General features: G+C 55.1%; 1 protein-coding gene across 1 annotated transcript; it reads left to right on the forward strand.

Moving 5' to 3' along the window:
- The first annotated feature begins 316 nt into the window (after positions 1-316).
- Positions 317-18,642, forward strand: MAP3K15 (mitogen-activated protein kinase kinase kinase 15). Its single transcript, XM_037511704.2, has 14 exons — positions 317-408; positions 2,005-2,086; positions 4,206-4,339; positions 5,524-5,651; positions 7,259-7,389; positions 7,578-7,683; positions 11,848-12,005; positions 12,919-13,102; positions 13,701-13,860; positions 14,273-14,447; positions 15,032-15,217; positions 15,789-15,894; positions 16,616-16,802; positions 18,448-18,642. The coding sequence occupies exons 2-14, from the start codon at positions 2,027-2,029 to the stop codon at positions 18,608-18,610; spliced, it is 1,878 nt and encodes a 625-aa protein (XP_037367601.2). The 5' UTR covers positions 317-408; positions 2,005-2,026; the 3' UTR covers positions 18,611-18,642.
- Positions 18,643-18,782: the final 140 nt, after the last annotated feature.

Below are 18,782 nucleotides of genomic sequence, written 5' to 3' on the forward strand. Positions count from 1 at the left end.
ACAAATACTTTTCCTGACTCTCTTTTCTGCAGCCCATGTGCTTTGCTTGGCACTGAATATAACATAGTTAAGTTCTGGATACATATTAAAGTAGTCATTGAATCCAAACACAAGCATAAGCAAGGTGAATGTCCCTGCTCTTTAAGTGTCATAGAGAAATAGAAGTCAGATTTGCGAGGTATCTGTTAAAACATTAATGAACATTTCAGGTTTTTAAGATGGAAGAAATTCTCTTACTAGATTTTTTTCAAGGGTTTAAAATGATATCATAGCATATATAATAAATATGCTTATGTTTCTTAAATTTTACAGCATATCCAAGTTTGATGAGCGGTGCTGCTTTCTTTACGTCCATGATAATTCTGATGACTTTCAGATCTACTTTTCCACTGAAGACCAGTGTAATAGGTGAGTTGCAACTGATTCAGGTATCTGTGATCTAATTGTGGTGAATCATTGTAAAAGATTTTTGTTGTGAAAAAGATTTATTTGCTCTACTGCCTTCCTGAAATTTTGGCTTGTGGAAAAATTATTTTGACAGCTTTATTGAGTATCATTCTCATACCATGCAGTGCATTGATTTGCAGGTGATTAAAGACTGAAATCCTTTTTCAGTATATTCAGTTTTTTAATCATCACCACTGTTTAGTTTTAGAATATTTTTCACCCCAAAAGAAACCCAGTATCCATTAGCAATTACTCCCCATTTGACCTCCACCTAATCCCCACAGCTCTAGCCCTGGCTTACCACTAGTTACATTCTGTCTCTATGCGTTTGCCCATCCTTGACATTTCATATAAATAGAATCGGGTGGTAGGTGGTTTTTTGTCACAGGCTTCTTCCACTTGCCATAATGGTTTTAACTTCATCCGTGTGGTAGCGCCTATCACCGCTTCCTTCTTTTGGGTGGCTGAGTACTGTTCTGTTTTCTGGATATATTTGACTTATCTGTTCATCATTTGAAAGATGGAGTGTTTTCTCCATTTACATTCCCATCAGTGATGTATGATGTTTGTGGGAATTATCTTAAAGTGTGCAGTACTCTCCCCTGCCATCTTAAGAACTTTAAATAAAAATGACCTGATGAGGGCCTCCCCTGGTGGCTCAGTGGTTGAGCACTGGGTTGCGAGGCTGCTCGCAGCCTCTGCAGCACCAGTTCGATCCCCGGCCACCGGCGAGGGTCCCACAAAAAAAAAAAAAAAAGACCTGATGAGTCTAATCACTTACATGCAAGTAAACAGCCACACACGTCTAGCACATGACTGATGTGGCCCAGCAGCAGTTGTGAGATTTTTGAACAATAGTTGATATTAAGCTTAATATGCGTTGACAGAGCAGTGTGACGGCCTTATGCGTTTCTTCCCCAGCCTTCCTCTCATAGAAGACTCTGTTTGTCACTAAGAACTTGAGTGTCTACAGCTTGGGAGGTGATGGCCCCATAATCCTTAGCAGTGATTAGATCACTCCTAGAACACTGGTCTCAGGCACAGACAGGAGGAGTGATCCGGGGACACACTTGAAGAATTCTCTGCTAGTGGGGTGCCTCACAAACAGCTCCTGGGGAGCAAGGAGGAGAGACTTACAGGGACATAATAAAATTCTGTACATTTCTAATGGACTGTTACGTAGAAAAGGGATTAATTCTAAGCCATCCATGGATGGAACGCACATAAACGAAGTCTTTAGTTCAGTGAAAGTGAAGCATTCCTCGTGGCGTTCTCCAAAGAATAAGCTGCCTTGTGAGGTAATGAGTGCTCTCCCTGGGGGTGTTCAGGCCAACCATTTGGTGAGGGTACTGCATAGAGAGGATTCAAGAGTCACATGGGTATTTGAACTGGATGGAGTAGGTAAGAGTCCCATGTCAAATCAAGGAGTAGACTGCTGCATGAACTTGTACAAGCTTGGTTTAGATTTAATCACAGTTTAATGTAAGAAGGTTAAGTTAAAGGTAGGACCAAGAGAGGATCATAATTGGCAGCATCTTGTGACATTTGCTATTCTAGGTTTTGCTCTTTGGTCAAAGAGATGATAACCGTGGGCAGTACGGTGGAACTGGAGGGAGAGACTGATGGGGACACCTTAGAGGTGAGTCACAGAAGACATAGAACATGAAATAAGTTATTGTGTCTTTGATGCTTAAAGAAAATGTCCTATTTTTGAGTATGAAATTCTTTATAAGTGTATTCAGAAATATTCTTTTATGAGTGAGCTAGCCATCACTATCCATGGCTTTCAGATATTAATGCCTCTTTCTAGAAATACCTCATTACTCTGGGATCCTGACGGACAGATCACTTAAGAAAACTTGGCATGGATTATACCAAAATCTCCCTTTTGTGCACAACCTATGAAAGTTTTTCCTAAGCAAATTAGCAATGTTCATGAGACCAAGAAAAAATGGCTAACGGGAAGCAGATGTTTTCACTTATACCTAAAGTAGCTTTAGTTTGTATCTTGCATATAATATTAAATATGAAAATTTTAAAATCATTTTTGAGACGGTAAGATCATGACGAGCTCTTTCGGAGAGTTGAGTCTTGTACAATTAATCAGATTTGCCCCTAATTCAGGTTCTCACAACAATTGCAGTTTAATGAGATTACAAATCAATTCCTTGAGGTTTCTTTTAGAAAATAGCAGAGATTCATTTTAATAATGGAGTCAGGTACACAAATTCTTTATTTCGAATCAGTTTGTTGTTGAAACGAAAGGTGCGTTGCACGTTGGAGGTCAGAGATGCGGTGACAAAGAAAGGTGAGAGCAAAGCTTTTGCGGAGCAGGCTGACATCTGGTTAAATCAGATGGCGATGGGGATCCCTTAGGGGTCTGTTATTGTCACCCCTGAAGTAGCCGAGAAGGGAGATGTGCATGCACATGCGCACACACTGCTCTGTGAGTATCCGTGAGTAGACACAGTGGAGCGGAGAATCTAGATGGCAGAAAAGCAGCAACTACATAGACCACGATAACAGACTCTCAGATTACGAGAATAAAATAGTAATTACCAGTGAGACAGGGGAAAGCAGGGTGGGTAAGTCAGGGAGAGGGGTCAGCTGTGTGCTGCTGGCTAGAAACTGGATTTCCAGGGGTAAAGGTGGCGTCTCTACACGTTCTGATTTATAAGGCTGCACCCCTGAAACCCACATAATATTACAAACCAGGGGTGCTTCAAAAAAAAATTTAAAAAGGAATCCCTTGTTGTCTCTTTTAAATAAGTGTTGCTCAGCCTAGGGTTACCTGTGTCTTATCAAGAAGCAGCAGCTGGAATGCAGCCGTACAACAACTTCTGTTGATAAAATTGGGGTGCCAAAGTAACAGTACGTCTTGGAGGCTGAACGCATGTAGTGCAGTGGTGGTGAATGCTAGCTCTGTGCATCCAGAAGCAGGTGAAGTCCAGCAGGTGCCCTTTGTGTCAAGACAGTTTAAATATTACTGACCTTTGCTTCTTTTCTGGGCTTCAGGAAAAAGTTTGTTTCCTGAGAGATGGATGAGGGATCATGAGGGAAGGCGCCTGTTTGAAGTATTTGGCACGTTTGAGAGGATTCTTAAATTTCAGTATTGGGCGGGGAGGGGAGTCTCCAAAAAGTGAGCCATCTAGGTGACATGTGAGCCTTATACTTAAGTTTTTGGATTCCGTTTCATAAAATCATGAATACGGAAATAAAATTGTACAGTAAGTCCTCACTTGACATCGTCAGTAGGTTGTTGGAAGTTGCAACTTGAAGTGAAATGATGCATAAGCAAGTTTTCCTGTGGACGGATAGAAACAAGAGTGAGTGACGCTCCTGCGGCATATTTCTGACCACAAAAACATCAGCAAACTCTGCAGTAAAGAACAAAAACACTCCTAGTACGAAACAGTCAGCTGTCATCATTCCTTCCTTTTCCGACCTGGTTCCAGTTCAGGGTCGCGGGGGGCCAGCGCCTGTGGGTACCCAGGTACCCACCTGACGTGGCAAGGATGTGCAGGCCCCACGACGACAGTGGCCCTGGGTGGAAAGTGACCTTTTTCTCATCTGCATGATGAAACGTGACCCAAGGGCCTGTTGTGTTCCATGACATGGGCGCGTTCTAGGGCCGGTGACCTTGACACTCACCCAATGTCATTTATACCTTTCACAAAGGGTGGAGCAGCCTCGGGGCTCTCCTGGGCTGCGCTGCCTCAAGCCGCTGCTTGTGTGTCCTCCCGCTTTTCCTCCCGCAGTATGAGTACGACCAGGACGCGCAGGGGGACCGGGTGGTGCTGGGGAGAGGCACGTACGGGGTCGTGTACGCCGGCAGAGACCTGAGCAACCAGGTGCGCATCGCCATCAAGGAGATCCCGGAGCGGGACAGCAGGCACGTCCTCGCCTTCTCTCGCGCTGGCGGCGGTGTCGGTGCGTCCGGGGAGGCCGCGGCGGGTTTCAGTTGTCGTCCCGGCTCTTCCTGCGGTCGCGGCTGGGGTTTTCGAGCTGGAAGGGGCGCTCGGGGCCGTGGGCCCGCGCCGAAGCTGACCGAGTGGGCTTGCGATACTGGCGCCTGCGCCGGGCCGCGTCCGAGCTGGCATCCTGGCATCGCGGCGGGGTGCCCCCAGCGGGGTGGGGAACGCACAGGCCTTGCCTGAGAGCCAGGGTAGCGGCGCTGTTGGGGGGAGCACCGCGCCTGTAGAACCAAGGAGTGAATTATTTGTTCTGGTGAGTCGTGGCTATGGGAGAAAATAAGTCATCTTCGAGCTGGTCTTCGAGGAATGAGTAGGAGTTTGTCCGGCAGAAAAGGCGGCCACATGTGCTGTGCTGGGGGAAGAACCGTTAAAACATGGGGCGTTTCAGAGCAGATTGTCTGTTGTGACCTGACTGGAGGATGTGGGGCGCTGGGCACTCTTGGAAGGAGGCAGAGGTTTGGAAAGGTGTGTTCGGGTCTGAGTTGAAGGCCATTCTGTGCCACATTGAGCGCACTCGCCCTTATGTAGGCTTTATGAAGGGAAGCCCCGTGAGGAGGGATGCGGATGAGGAAGTGGGAATAGCAGCCAAGGGCAGGATAGACTAGACACCACAGCCTGGCCCTGAGAGGTTCATTTGCTGACTCATACCGAGGATATGGAATAAGACTACAAGACAGCTGAGAGTAGAACCTTCTAGAACAGCACCTTTTATAAGCGGCAGTGCAAGAGAGACTATTGAGGGGCACAGGATGGTCAGGGAGTTCAGGTCTTCACAGCAGCCTTTCTTTGCTAACCTAGCACACACCACACACTCTGCTGAGAAGCGCGGCACACTTGGGTCCCCAGCAGCCCGGCGCAGTTGGTATTATTGTCCCCCATTTTACAGATGGGGAGTTGAATTGTCTCCTGGTTGCTTAGGGAGAGAATCTTAGGGGAGTTGAATTGTCTCCTGGTTGCTTAGGGAGAGAATCTTTCTGGAGACAATGTTTCCAGAGAGAAGGCCGGGCCAGCAACAGGGCAGGCACGGGCAAGGTGCAGTGTGGACCCCTAGTCCCAAGGATGTGGCAGGTGAAGGTGACGCTGGCTGTGCTTCTCCCACTAGGTACTCTCAGCCGCTGCATGAGGAGATCGCCCTGCACAAGCACCTCAAGCACCGCAACATTGTGCAGTACCTGGGCTCTGTCTCCGAGCATGGCTTCATTAAGATATTCATGGAGCAGGTGCCTGGAGGTGAGCAGCCTCTGGTCTTCTGGTGTCTCTTGCTGAAAATCACTAATGAAAACAGCATGACCATCATTTCCCATCCTCCATGTAAAAGATGACAGACCTTAGGGCCTCCCCTGGTGGTGCAGCGGTTGAGCACTGGGTTGCGAGGCTGCCCGCAGCCTCTGCAGCACCAGTTCGATCCCCGGCCGCCGGCGAGGGTCCCACAAAAAAAAAAAAAAAAAAAAAAAAAAAAGACCTTCCAGCTGTGGGAGAGCGTGAGCTGGCTATGAACTGGCCAGTGTTCCATAAGCGTCGACTTCGGATTGGCTAATGCAGCCATCAGGTAGTCACAGTGGGCTGGGCTGGAGACAGATGCTGAAAGCAGAGTCTCGGCTTTGAAGCCTTCACAGTGCAGGAGTTTAACAGTGGTTTGAAGAAGGCCAGAAAAGAGAGTACAGGGGTTTCAACACTGACATTGCAAAATAGCAGTTTGACAGTGAAGTCAATTACCAGTGTTTTTTCCCCCAAATTCCCAAATGTAGGCGGTCATTGCAGGAGTAAGAGTGTCTTGGATCTGGAGCCAGACTCTCTGGGCCTCCATCTGCGAGCTGTGTGATGTCCAGCAAATTCTTTACTTGTCGGTGCCCACGGTTTTCTTATTGAATAAATGAATTGTAAAATTGGGGTAATATTAATTACTATAATTGGAGTAATAATTATTGGAGTAATAATGACCCTATCTCAGTTGTTGGTTGTTGGGTGGATTCAATAAGTTATGTATGTAAAGCTCTTTAAATGGTGCCTGGCAGAGAGTGAAAACTTAGTAAGTGCTCATTTCAATAATAATAAAGTTAATAATAGTTATAATAACTGTTATGACTGGAATATAAATGCAAAAACTTCAGCTAGAAATCTTGATTCGTAAATTCACTCAGCAGTTATCAGGAGCCTACTATTAAGAGCCTGGCTGCATAAAAAGTCAGATGGTGGCCCAGGTCGAGGGCTGTATTTAGGGTAAAGTGCAGCTTTTTGCCAGTTGCTCGTGGTCTAAGAGCAAACGTTGGTCGCTGCTCATATTTATTGATATTCCAGCGTGAAGTTTGAGGATGACACTAGACCTGCAAATGAACGCATGTGTCCCCTTCACAGATGGTAAAACTGAGGCAGAGCAAGTTGGCATAGACTGTAAAGCCAGCCGGGACTGGCTGATGCCCAAGCACCTGTTCTCACAGGATGGCACCTGAACCAGGGGGTCAGGATGCCACGAAAGGAGGCTTGCTTTTGGCCGAAAGGTTCAGTGTTTAATAGTTAATAGGGGTCAGGGGTCCTGGCACCTCCACTCAGTGAACTCAGATGATACCCAGTCTCTTCTAGGCCTTGTCGCCGTCATCCTAAAAGGCCCCCCTCCCTGGTCCTGCCCTCTGATGTCAGGAGGAGACGTAAACACAGCTTTGACCCCAGTGGAATGGCTGACCCTGGGGTAGGATCTACCACCTGCATGTGGGCAGCTGGCAAGCGACAGGGCTAGCCCGGTTGTGTCCCTGGCGTGGGTGCCCACCTGAGACCAGAAACACCAACTTAGTTTTTTCTCCTCATCACCCCTATCAGTTTTCTGTTGTGTCTCTTGCCAGGAAGCCTGTCTGCTCTTTTGCGATCCAAGTGGGGGCCGATGAAGGAGCCCACCATCAAGTTTTACACCAAGCAGATCCTGGAGGGCCTTAAGTATCTCCACGAAAACCAGATCGTGCACAGAGACATCAAGGTACAGGCTCACCTGAGCCCCCAAGGCCCTGGGGCCCCTCACAGGAGGGCAGGGACAGAGTGACATCTGCAAGGGGCAAAGTCCAGTCTACCTGGAGCCCTGGGGCTGTCTTGGGGGGAGGGGGCAGGAAGGTGCTGTTTCACGCTTGTCAGTCAGTCTCTTTCAGCACTCCTGTTCTTTTTCTAAAGGGCGATAATGTTCTGGTAAACACCTATAGTGGAGTGGTGAAAATCTCTGATTTTGGAACTTCTAAACGTCTCGCAGGAGTGAATCCCTGTACAGAGACTTTTACTGGTAAGCAGAACACACTTGGCACGGGGTATGGGGGTGGCCTGGACGTTCTGCTCACAAGCACGGTCCTCTGAGCGCTGCCTGCTGAGTGCCTTGGCAGCGCGGGCCGGGCCACAGACCGTGGAAGTGGACAGTGTATTGTCCCCAACATCACGTCGTTTTGTCTTTCTTGTAAGGATGCATTTAGCCGACTCTGTGGCAACAAGATTGTCTTTCTTCTTTGTCTTTCAAAGGTTGGGTTGGTGTAGGGCTCTCCTTGAGGTTTCCCCAGAGTTTCTGACCAGTCAGCAAAATGGCAGCCATGTTGTTCAGAATCGTGGGTCATTCTGAGTAACTATTCCTCAGACAACTCGTCAGGGCATTTTATTGGTCCCTCATAAAAATAGCCTGTTAGTTTAGTGAGTTCTGGTACCTTGTGCTTTGGGATGATTGCATTTCCATTAGCCAAGAGGCTAATTTGTAGAGAACAGGGTATTCTAAGTGGGTTTGAGGAACTGAATTTTCTTCATGTGTCAGTGATGGAATCATTTAAGCGTTGAGGAAAGGACCACATTCAAAAAGTGGGATAAAGTTTCCATCCACGTTTACCTTTACAAGACAAATGAGTAGAGTGACGCTCACCAGCCACCTATGACTTTTTGAAGTTCTTGCTTCAGAGCAACTGTAATACAAACTTTGATCCATAGAAATAAGTACTGATTTTCAACAAGGCTGTATCATCCCCTAAGATGTACTTCAAAAGGCCGCAAAGGTCTTGTTTGATGCTTACATTGTAGCTCTGAAGTAAGCTCTAGAAGACAGATGACTGTTCCCCATCCCTGTAGCATCAAGTTATCCACTGGCCTTATTTGGCCTTAGTTTTGATGAATAATGCCTGGACTTGGAAAGACTTTTCCTCAATAAGAGAGTTGTTGTATGTCAGCCACTGGACGCCCACGGTGGAGACACATTCCCTATCTAAAGGGAATTTTTATGCATCAAAAATGATTTCTCAGGGCCTCCCTGGTGGCACAAGGGGTTGAGCACCGCACTGTGAAGCAATCCGCAGCCTTTGCAGCATGAGTTCAATCCCCACCCAGGGAGCAGCCCACATGGCAAGGCAGACCTCTCCTGTCTCGCCTGCTGCTCCCCTCAGCAGTGTATTTCAGTCAGTCTGCCTGTTCTGTTCCCCGCTCTGTCTCTAGTGAATCCTCTCACTCCCCACACTGCTGGCCTGTACCCAGCTCTTGTATGCATAAATAAATAAATCTTTTAAAAAATTTCTAAAAAATGATTTCTCAGTTGTGGTACCAGGAGAAGTACATGCCTCTCAGAATGGGCAAATATTATACCAAGAACCCTCTAGAATCTCCCAAAGAAGAGAGTGCATGGAATTTTCATTCATTGTTGTACATGTATGTAAATGAATACATGAATATGTATATATGTATTTGCATGTATGACTGGCACTTTTTTTAACTACCCTAATTGAGAATGACTTATAGTCTTCTCTTTGGAAGCCACCAATTAGCTCGGCAATATGTGGCAAGAGGGGCTCTGATATGACAAGAGTTATTTCAAGACATAAAACCCCCAACAATTTATCTCATAATTAGCAACTCCAAGGAGAAAAAAAATGACAAAGAAAATGCATGTAAGATTCATTATCACATAGCGCATTTTCCCAAGTAATTGGCTTGCGGAGGCTGCATTTTGCATTGCAAAATAATGCAGGGGTGTCTGGGGGATAATAAAGAAGGGGTGTCATTTTGGGTAGGAAATTCCCCTGCCTCTAATCACTCTTGGGGAAACAGAGCGGTTCTGTCAAGAAATCTCTGCGTGGTGCAGCCCTCTGGGCCTGGCTCGACAAGGCCGGACTTCCCCACGCGCCCTGGAGGCTGTCCAGCCGGGCAGGGGCGGCAGGGGCCTCGGGTGGCTTGTGGGCTGGAGCCCTTCCCCCGTGTTCCTCCGGAAGGTCTCCGCGGTGCGCGGACACCGGCTGGAACAGGAGGGCAGGGCCCGGGAGCCGGGCCTGCGGTGTCCGGGAGTCTGCCGGGTCGCACCCGATCCAGGTTGTGAGCATTTCCTGCCCCGCAAAGGGCCTGTGCCCCCGCAGTCCCCCTTCCCATCGCCCCTGCACAGCCGTGCTCGCCCCGAGAGTCCTCCCCGCGGGGCGCGGTGCTCCCGGCGCTATCCCTTCTCCAGGCGCCTGCACGAGTGTGAGTCGAGTGTGAGGCGGCGCTTCCTTTGCCGGCGGCGTGGGCGCTCCCCTGGGAGCCCGGGAACGGCCGTCGGGGGCGCTTCTGCTTGCTCGTTCCCGGGCTGCCGGCCCCTGGCGCAGAATATCTCGCCTCAGCTGCTGTGCGTCGCCTCACACCCCCCAGCGCCCGCCGCCGCCGTTCTGTGGCTGCGTCTGGGGATCGGTTGTCTTGGGCAGATCCCGTGATGATTTGTTTCCGTTTCGGTGATTTGCTGAGCGCCGTCGGCGGGCGCGGGCGCTGCGGGAGGCCCCGCGGTCCCGTGTGTCCTCTCCCGCGGCGCCGGCGTTGTGGCTGAGGGGACACCCCTGTCCCCGCTCTCCTCAAGCACAATCTCCCTATTTGGTAAGTTTTGTTGCCAAATCATGCCCGGTCGGAAGCGCCTGCTTTCAGCCGGGGAGACTCGCCGGGCCGCGCCCACGGGGCTGCGCGCAGGTTCCGGCCCTCGCGGTGCCCGCGGCGGCGCTCGGGGCGGGCGCTCTGTTGGGTCTGCGGGAATTTTCTTGGGTTCAAATTCTGGACCCGCCACTCCCTAGCTTGACCCTGGGCATGGGGCCCCCGTGTGCCCCGGTTTCCTTCCGAGCCCGGCGGAGACGCTCGCGCCCCGCTGCCTGGGGCGGTCGGTGGCTGCCGAGTTCACACTGAGGAAGCGTCTTGCCCGGCGCCGCCTCCCGTGGCGGGCAGCGGAAGCGCCGAGGAGGGAAGCACTGCCGGGCGCTCGGCAGCCACAGTAGCCGTGACGGGCCTCGGGGAGGGTCGCGCTCAGTGCGCACCCTGCTGGGCCCCCGGGATGCGAACCTGTGCCATGCTCGCCCCCCACGCCGGGCAGCAGCCCTGCCCGCCACCGCCCCCCACCCCTGGACGACCCGCGGCGCCCGGTGCCCGGAGAAGCGAGCACAGCCCGAGCCGGCCCTGAGGCCCAGCGCAGCCCCCCGGGGGCCCGTGGCGCCTTCTCTTCCTTGGGGGGGGGGGGGGGGGGGGGGGGGGGGGGGCGCCTGGAAGTCGCTGCTCCCTAGCTCGGTCCTGAGCCAACGTCTTGTGCGCTCCGGGCCGGCTGCTGCTTGCTCGCGCCGCGCGGCCCCTCTGGCGGCCACTCTTGTCAGGCAAGGTCTGTCCTTTGCTCCCCCCCTTCCTCCCTCGCTGTACCCCCTCCCGCGTCCTCTGCCTCCAGGCGGAATCCTCGCACAGAGAGCCTCAGGGTTTCTACTTCGGGCGCTGCGTCTGGGGCCAGGATCAGGCGTCGCTCACCCGTTGCCGGGAGGGCGGGCGGCATCTCCACACTCTGGCCCCCGGCTCTGCCGCCATAAACTGCTTTCGCTCCCGTGGGAACCAATCCTCTGGGCAGCTTCCCCGCAGGAGACGCGCGGAAGGAGCCCGCGGAAGTTCCCTCACTGGCTTTGGGTTAGAAAGAAGCGGTGGCGCCTCCCGCCAGGCCCATCCCTTGGGCTGGGCCATTGGGGTGCCCCCCACGGCCACGGGAAGCTGCGCCTCGCATCTCCTTTCGGACGACGAGTGGCTTGAGTGTCCGTGGGCTCACACCCGCCTAAGGGCACCCGCTCCCCGGGGCCTCCAGCGAGAGGGTGGACGGTCCCGCGCAGCTCTCTAAGGAAGTCCCTTTCAACACCCCTCGGTCTTGGTAGAAGGCCCCGGGAAAGAGCCCCCAGAGTTTCCCAACCAGTGGTCTGAGATCCCTTAGAAAGGGGCACCTGTGGCCCTTTTCCCACCAAGGAAATGCCTGGGCACCTCAGTCGTGTCTTGGCACCTTCATTCAAACTTCTAAATGACTGCCCTGGGCCATGTGGTTTTTTGCTGGGAATTTGAAAATCCTGCTTGCGTGATGGTCTCGGCGCCCCCATTGGATTTCGGGTCCCAGGGGGCTGGGTCGGGGCTGGAGCGTCTCCCTGTCACCTGTGTTGCATTTTCCCGATAGGCACCCTGCAGTACATGGCCCCTGAGATCATCGACCAGGGACCTCGAGGGTACGGAGCCCCGGCCGATATCTGGTCCCTGGGCTGCACCATCATCGAGATGGCCACCGGCAGGCCCCCGTTCCATGAGCTCGGCGAGCCGCAGGCAGCCATGTTCAAAGTAAGACGTGTTGGGGGACTGAGGTTGCCGGTGTTGGGGAAATAGAGCACTTCTTTTTTTTTTTTTTTTTAAAGAGGCATGTTTTTATTTGTTTGTTTGTTTGTTCGTTTTTGTTTATACATGCACTGGGTACAGTCAGAAGCGCGGGAGGGTGAGAGAATTCACCAGAGCCAGAGCGGGGAGCAGAGCAGGCAGACTGGACAAAGCACACTGCTGAGGGGAGCAGCGGGCAGCAGGAGAGGTCTGCTTGCCGTGTGGGACCCTCCTCCGGTGGCCGGGGAGCAGCCTGGGATCGAACCGGCGCCACAGAGGCTGCGGGCAGCTTCGCAACCCAGCACTCAACCGCTGCGCCACCAGGGAGGCCCGTGTTGGGGAAATAGAATTAGAAACAAAACCTCCTCTGATCCAGAAGCTTCTCCTCGAAGGTTGCAGGGAAGGAATTCTCTTGAATAAGCGTGAAGTCAGACTGTGAGGTGCACCACGGGCAATCCACTCGGATGGCAAAGACAGAGAACGCCCCCCCCTTTCATAGAGCCCAGCAGGTAGAACCCTTTGTGGCCACGTTGTCCAGAGAAATGCTCCCTGGATGGCGCCGCTGGTGCAGTGATTCATCCGAGAGTCACCTGGTGAGTGGTGGCCAGTCTACCCTAAAGCAGAAGTAAACTCGTCCAATGTTGATGACAGGAGGTGGTTCTAGACACTCCTCAGTATCTCGCTCCCCACCCCCCAAGCTGTTGGCAAAGTCCCAAGAGGCCAGCGGGGGCATGTGGACGCAGGGGCGAGGCATGGAGGCTGTTGCACACTCTTGCTTCAGCCCCTCCCAGGATGGCGGTGTGGCCTCCCGGGTTGGAGGCCTGCGGGCCTGGATTCGCCCGAGGCCTCACGGTCCGTCTCGCCTCTCTCTCGAATGCAGGTGGGAATGTTTAAGATCCACCCTGAGATTCCCGAAGCCCTTTCAGCCGAAGCCAGGGCCTTCATTTTGTCCTGCTTTCAGCCTGACCCCCACAAGCGCGTCACGGCCGCTGACCTGCTCAAGGAGGGCTTCTTAAGGCAGGCGAAGAAGGGCAAGAAGAACCAGATTGCTTTCAGGCCTTCAGGTGAGGCCTCCCAGTCCAGCTGGGGCACCGCCTGGAGCCCCGGGCGCCCATTGGGCAGCGTGCCGGCCGGTGCTGTCTCTGGAGAGCGGCAGGGACTGGCACCGGAGGCGTGGGGGCGGTCCAGGCCCCCCTGGTGACGGCCCCTCCGTCCGCCGCGCGCTCAGGACAAGGGAGGCCGGGGGGCCTGGGGGAGCCTGGCTGCCGCCCCGCGCTGCTCCGCGGCCGGAGGAAAGGGCGTGTGGGGAGCTGCCCGCGGCCGCGGAGCCCGGGTGTGCGTGTCCCGGGCTGGAAGCCCCCGCCCCCGAGGTGCCCGGCGTGGGCCCTGCAGGGGAGGCCGTTCGTTCTCCTTTTCTGAGTGCGTCGAGGTCGGGCCCAAGACGGAGGGGCTCGGCATGTGGGTCACCCCGTGGCCTTCCCCTAGCTGGCCCGGCGCGCCCCTCGGGCCGGCTAGAGACCGTCTCCCACCCGCCTCGCCCCTCGCCGGCCTCCCAGAGGGATCTGGGCTCCCCCTTTAGAGCTGTGCGGACTCGGCCCCCGCGCGGGACACCTGGCCTGAGCGGCTGCCGCGTGCCAGCCCCCCTCCTGTCTGTCCACACAGAGGGTGCCCGGGGTGCCACCCTGGCCCTGCCCGCGCCGAGGGAGCCCCTGGGCAGCAGCAGCAGCGAACACGGCTCTGTCTCCCCTGACACGGAGGCCCAGCCCGACGTGTTCTTCGAGAAAGCCCAGGCCCCCAAGCAGCAGCTCAGTCACCTGCTCAGGTACCGGTGGCCCCATCCCGCGTCCCCACCGCGAGCCCGCGAGGGGGCGAAATGCCTCCCGCGTCAAAGCCGGAGGACACGAAGGGCCGTTGCTCCCTTTCTGCTCGGCAGCGGGCGGCCAGCAGGGCCGGCCGGGAGGGCGGGGTGTGCACGCGGGCTCGCTGTCCCCTCCGCCCGTGGCCTCGTCCCCCGGGAGGCTCCCTCGTCAGCCCCTCCCCCGCCTCCCTCAGCTCCCTCCTCTTCTCCCTGTCCCGCCCCTGGTGCTGCTGGGGATGGAAAAGGATTCCCCCCCCCCCCCCCCGCCCGCCTTCCACACGTCGCTGCCTTGGGGTCGGGGACAGCAGAGACATGACCTCTGCTGATGTGCTCCGTGGGCACTTGGCTCCAGGTGACTGTGCCGTGTTCTCTGCAGCGTCCCGGATGAGAGCTCGGCCCTGGAAGACAGGGGCACGGCCTCCTCCCCGGAGGACAGGGACCCGGGCCTCTTCCTGCTGCGCAAGGACAGCGAGCGCCGGGCCATCCTGTACAAAATCCTGTGGGTGGAGCAGAACCAGGTGGCTTCCCATCTGCAGGACTGCGTGGCCCAGGTAGCCTGGGGGGGGGGGTCCCGCCCCTCTGCCCCGTCCAAGGCCAACGGCCCGGGCTCCTGCGGCAGCCTCGTGACGCCTGCGAGGCTCTCACCGTGTCCTCCGCCGCCTCGGAAGACAGAAAACGCGGAGGAAGACGCCCCTGACACCTGGCTGTGCGGGGACGGCTGGGCAGCCGGGCACAGAGGAGGTGGCGCTGCCCCCTGGCGGGAAACGAGGCCAACAGCAGCGCCCAGCTCACGGGCCCCCAGCCCGGGCCTCGCCCTGCCGTCGCAGCCCTGACCCGCTCGAACCCCAGCTGCAGGCCCCGCAGCTGGGAGCCCCCCGTAGGGAGAAAGGTTCTGGGTGCAAATACTTGAGTTGTCACTGATTTGGGGTGAGGAAAGTTCCTTTCAGTTAGAGGGGGCGGGGGGCTGTTTACAAAGGGGTGACCAGGCAGAACCAGTCCCAGTTCAGGGGGCCAAGGGGCCACAGAACCCCTCACAAGCGGGTACTGGACAATCTGCTTAACCCGGTTTCTCGCGCGTTTTGAGTTTTTCTTCTGACTCAGTGAGAACAGTTTTTGTTTCGCGGGGCGCAAGCAGAGTTCCGAAGAGCTGCAGCTCTCCGTCGGCCACATCAAGCAGATCATCGGGATCCTGAGGGACTTCATCCGCTCCCCGGAGCACCGGGTCATGGCGTCCACCATCTCCAAGCTCAAAGTGGACCTGGACTTCGACAGCTCATCCATCAATCAGATCCACCTGGTGCTCTTCGGCTTTCAGGACGCCGTAAGTGCCGCGTCGGGCCCCCCAGAACGTGCCGGTAGGCGAGCAGCCCCCGGGGGTGGCTCACAGCCGAGACCAGGGAGCTCGGTCACCACCTTCTCCCATCGTCCTGGTCTCTCTTCACCCCCTTCGTCCCGAGTCCCAGCTGCCGCGGCCACGCCCTGAGTAACACACAGCGGCCGGGCTCCCTGCCCGCGGGCCCAAGAACCCGCGTCTAGGCCTTGGGACCGTCTCGGGTGTCTGCCAGCGGAGCGGGGGAGGGTCAAGCTTTTCTCTGCCCGGCTTGGGGTTGCTCTCGGCTGGCTTATCTTTGTCCCGAGCCCCCGGCACAGACCCCACGTGCAGAGGTGCTCAGGAAGGACTTGCTGAGTGAACCCAGGCGCGGTGAGGGCGAGCCCGTAGAGCTGCCCAGCCCGCAGCGTGGCTGGGGGTCCGCTTGGAAGGCTCAGCACAGAAGAATCAAGTTGGGTTGAGATCCAGGCCAGCCTGGGTAACATTTTATGTCAGAATAGACAGGATGAGTGAAAGCGCTCATTTCTTGGTAGATCAGGAGTCTGGAATTTTGTGTTTTTAGGTAAATAAAATTTTGAGGAACCACTTAATTAGGCCCCACTGGATGTTTGCAATGGATAACATCATCCGCCGAGCGGTGCAGGCCGCTGTCACCATTCTCACCCCAGGTAAGTGCCACCTTCTCCAGGTCAAGGTGCGCCTCAGGCAGGGGAAAAGAGCAGAAGTGTCCTCTGCCCTCAACAGTCGTTGCTTGCTTGTTCATCACAGAGCATCCTGGCTCTGTGCTCTGCACTTGAGTAACTGTCGTCACAGACCCCTCCCAGGGCCGATTCTGTGACTCCAAGGACATCCCCAGGAGCTGTGCGTACACGCCCAGAACACCCACTGACTGGTTGGTTGATCTCGTGGGTTGGTGTCCCCCAGAATCACGGGATAGCTGTAGAAATGTTTGGCTTTTGTGGACTTCGTAAAACGTCAGAGCAGTGTGAGCCGACTCCCCCGTGGTGACTTCTTCCTAGGAACGGCGGCTTTGCCACGCTTCTGCTGGCAGTGCCACTGCCTCCTCACTCCCTCCCTGTCACCTCCTGCCAAGGCTCTGCTTCCAGGGCAGATTTGTTGAACCCCGACTTTATCAGTCCCCTACTCCAAGCAGGCAGCTGGCAGGAGTACCAGCACAGGTCTGGTTGGACGCCTGGTTGGAGCTTTGAAACCTGCCCTCCGCCAACTTGAGAATGAAAGCAGCAGTCGCCTCCCTTTTACAGCCTCCCACAAATGCAGCGTTGCAGCGGCTGACCCGGGCTCAGCACAGCCGTGTTTGCTGGCACAGGACGGTAGCTGCGCCGAGCCCAGCCTTGGTGACCCACGGCCATTTCCTCTTCCATGTCACAGAGCTCCGAGCCCACTTCGAGCCCGCCTTTGAGGCTGAGGGGGTAGATAAGGCCCCGGAAGAGGTGGAAGAGGATTATCCCCTGGCAGCCCTGCTTGGAAGAGAAGCACAGGCAGCCTCAGAGGTTTTCCAGGAGGCCCCACAACGCCTGAGCCTCCAACTGGATAAACTCCGGCAAGAGACCAACAGGTGAGCAAGACCGGAGCAGTGACCTGGACCAGTGAGGCAGTTGCTTGCGCTGCTGAGGGTTTACCCAGGGCCCGGGAAAGCTGCTAGAGGGAGACTAGAACGCCTCGGGCTTGGACGCTAGCCATCAGACAGGCAAAGGACCAGGCCACACAGACACCAGCCGCCCGGCGGCAGCGTCTTGGGATGATCTGTTCCCCGCCGGGGGTGCGGTCCAGCAGGCCCAGCGGCGACACCGGCAGGACACCGTGCGCTCCCGCACGCGTCGCCAAGTTGGGGGGTGGTGAGCACTTCATGGGTGGATGTGTACCCCATCCCCTGACCCTGAGGTTTACCCTCAAGTCTTTGCTCGTGATTTGCCGCGATCCTGGGCAGGCACTTGTGGATTTCACTCCCAGTCGGGGAGTCCTGGCATGGCTGTGCGCACCCCCGCCACGAGACGGCTGGGTGGTTTGGTTCACTTCCGGGCACACAGCCCCGAAAAAGGTGTTCAATGAACAAGTAATTCCCCTTTGCTTGTGGAGCGATACCAGCAGGCTTACCAAAAGTACATGCTACAGCTCTGCAAACTGGGTGCTTGCTCTAAACGCCCCGTCATCGGGTGCTAAGTAGTATTCACGGCGCGGCAAGGGCCCAGGGCGTGCAGGTTCTGGACGAGAAGTTCTCTGGTCCTAAGGATCGACGCTTAGCCTCAGGCGGGTCGCCTTTCTTTTCATAAAGACGTGGCGTCTGAATTAGCGGGTAATGGCAAAATGTCTCAAGGTCTAAAACTATGACTGTGAAGGGGGTTGTACTATTTGGCATCTGTTTATAATCCTTCCCGGGGTGGGGGGGACATTTTAACCACGAAATTCATGAAACACTGTGTTTGGGTTCAAAGGCATCCCTTGCCAGCGTCGCCAGGCCCCGTTACCTTCCAGCCGCGGCAGAAGTAGCGATTAGTCAAAGAGCAGCCAGCACAGGGCATGACAGGGCGTCTGCAGAGCCCGCGTACCTGCTGCTGCAGAGTGCCTTCCAAGGCCGGCTTCAGTCACTCGCTTGCGTACTGTGAGTAAAGCCGGTTCCCTAGCTCGGCAGCAGGGAGCACAGCGCGTGGCTGGAAACGCGGGACGCCCACGTGCTACGCCCCAGGCAAACGAAACCCGCAGACGTGGCCGCCTGCGGCCCCTCCCGCCGGCCCACACCAGCGCAGGCACGCAGGGAAGTAGGTGTCGGAGGGTCGGCTGTGCCATCCCCGTCTATGTGGGAGCAGGACGAGACAGGGTCAGGCGACCGCCCGGCCAGCGTGGCTGAGTGAATTCTCAGCGCCTCAGTTTAAAAGGTCCCTACCCCCGGAAGTGCTGACGGGACGGCGTGCGTCCTCGTCCTCTCCCCGAGCTGCTCCAGGCCTTGCCTTAGTGCCCGTGAGGAATGGGCCTGACCACCAGCTTAGCAGCTCGATGTGACTCAGGGAATCGAGCTGAAGAGATCAGCTCACCCTTGGGCCTAGTGTTGCTGTTCGCCCTGAGGTTACAGGCAGGCCGCGGCTCGTCTTACTTCCCTCACTACTACGGGGGTTGTGACTTTTTAGAACCTCTCGTGTGTGACAGATGTTTGCGATAAATGGTATTGGGCGCTCTCACTGTTGTGTTGTTGTTTTTTAAACCAGACTCTTGGAACACCTGCTTCAGAAAGAGAAAGAGTACCAGCACCTTCTACGGCAAACCTTAGACCAGAAAACTCAAGAACTGTATTATCTTCAGTTACAGTTCAAATCTAATGGTGAGTTACCGTCCGGGTGCTCATTTGCCTCCCAGTGCAGTGAGGGATGACGTTGCTAAGAGCGCGTTAAAGACAAGGGAAGCAGCACATACAGTGGCGGGCAGGGAACGTCCAATCCTACAGCAGCTAAAGGTACTGTGGCTGAGACCTCTCTCTGGCAGGGAGTCTAAGAACTATGGATTGTTGTGCAGTGTGTGCTGGGGCAGCTGAGTGAGACAAGTT

The sequence above is a fragment of the Talpa occidentalis genome, unplaced genomic scaffold (genome assembly GCF_014898055.3).
Source record: "Talpa occidentalis isolate TD23 unplaced genomic scaffold, MPIMG_talOcc4v2.1 talOcc4.15, whole genome shotgun sequence".
Classification (NCBI taxonomy): Eukaryota; Metazoa; Chordata; class Mammalia; order Eulipotyphla; family Talpidae; genus Talpa; species Talpa occidentalis.

Coding starts and splice junctions, on each gene's coding strand:
- MAP3K15 (XM_037511704.2), top strand. CDS start 2,027: ATGATAACCGTGGGCAGTACGGTGGAACTGGAGGGAGAGACTGATGGG. Junction 7,390..7,577: donor TCGTGCACAGAGACATCAAG/GTACAGGCTCAC, acceptor CTTTTTCTAAAG/GGCGATAATGTTCTGGTAAA. Junction 13,861..14,272: donor CAGCTCAGTCACCTGCTCAG/GTACCGGTGGCC, acceptor TGTTCTCTGCAG/CGTCCCGGATGAGAGCTCGG.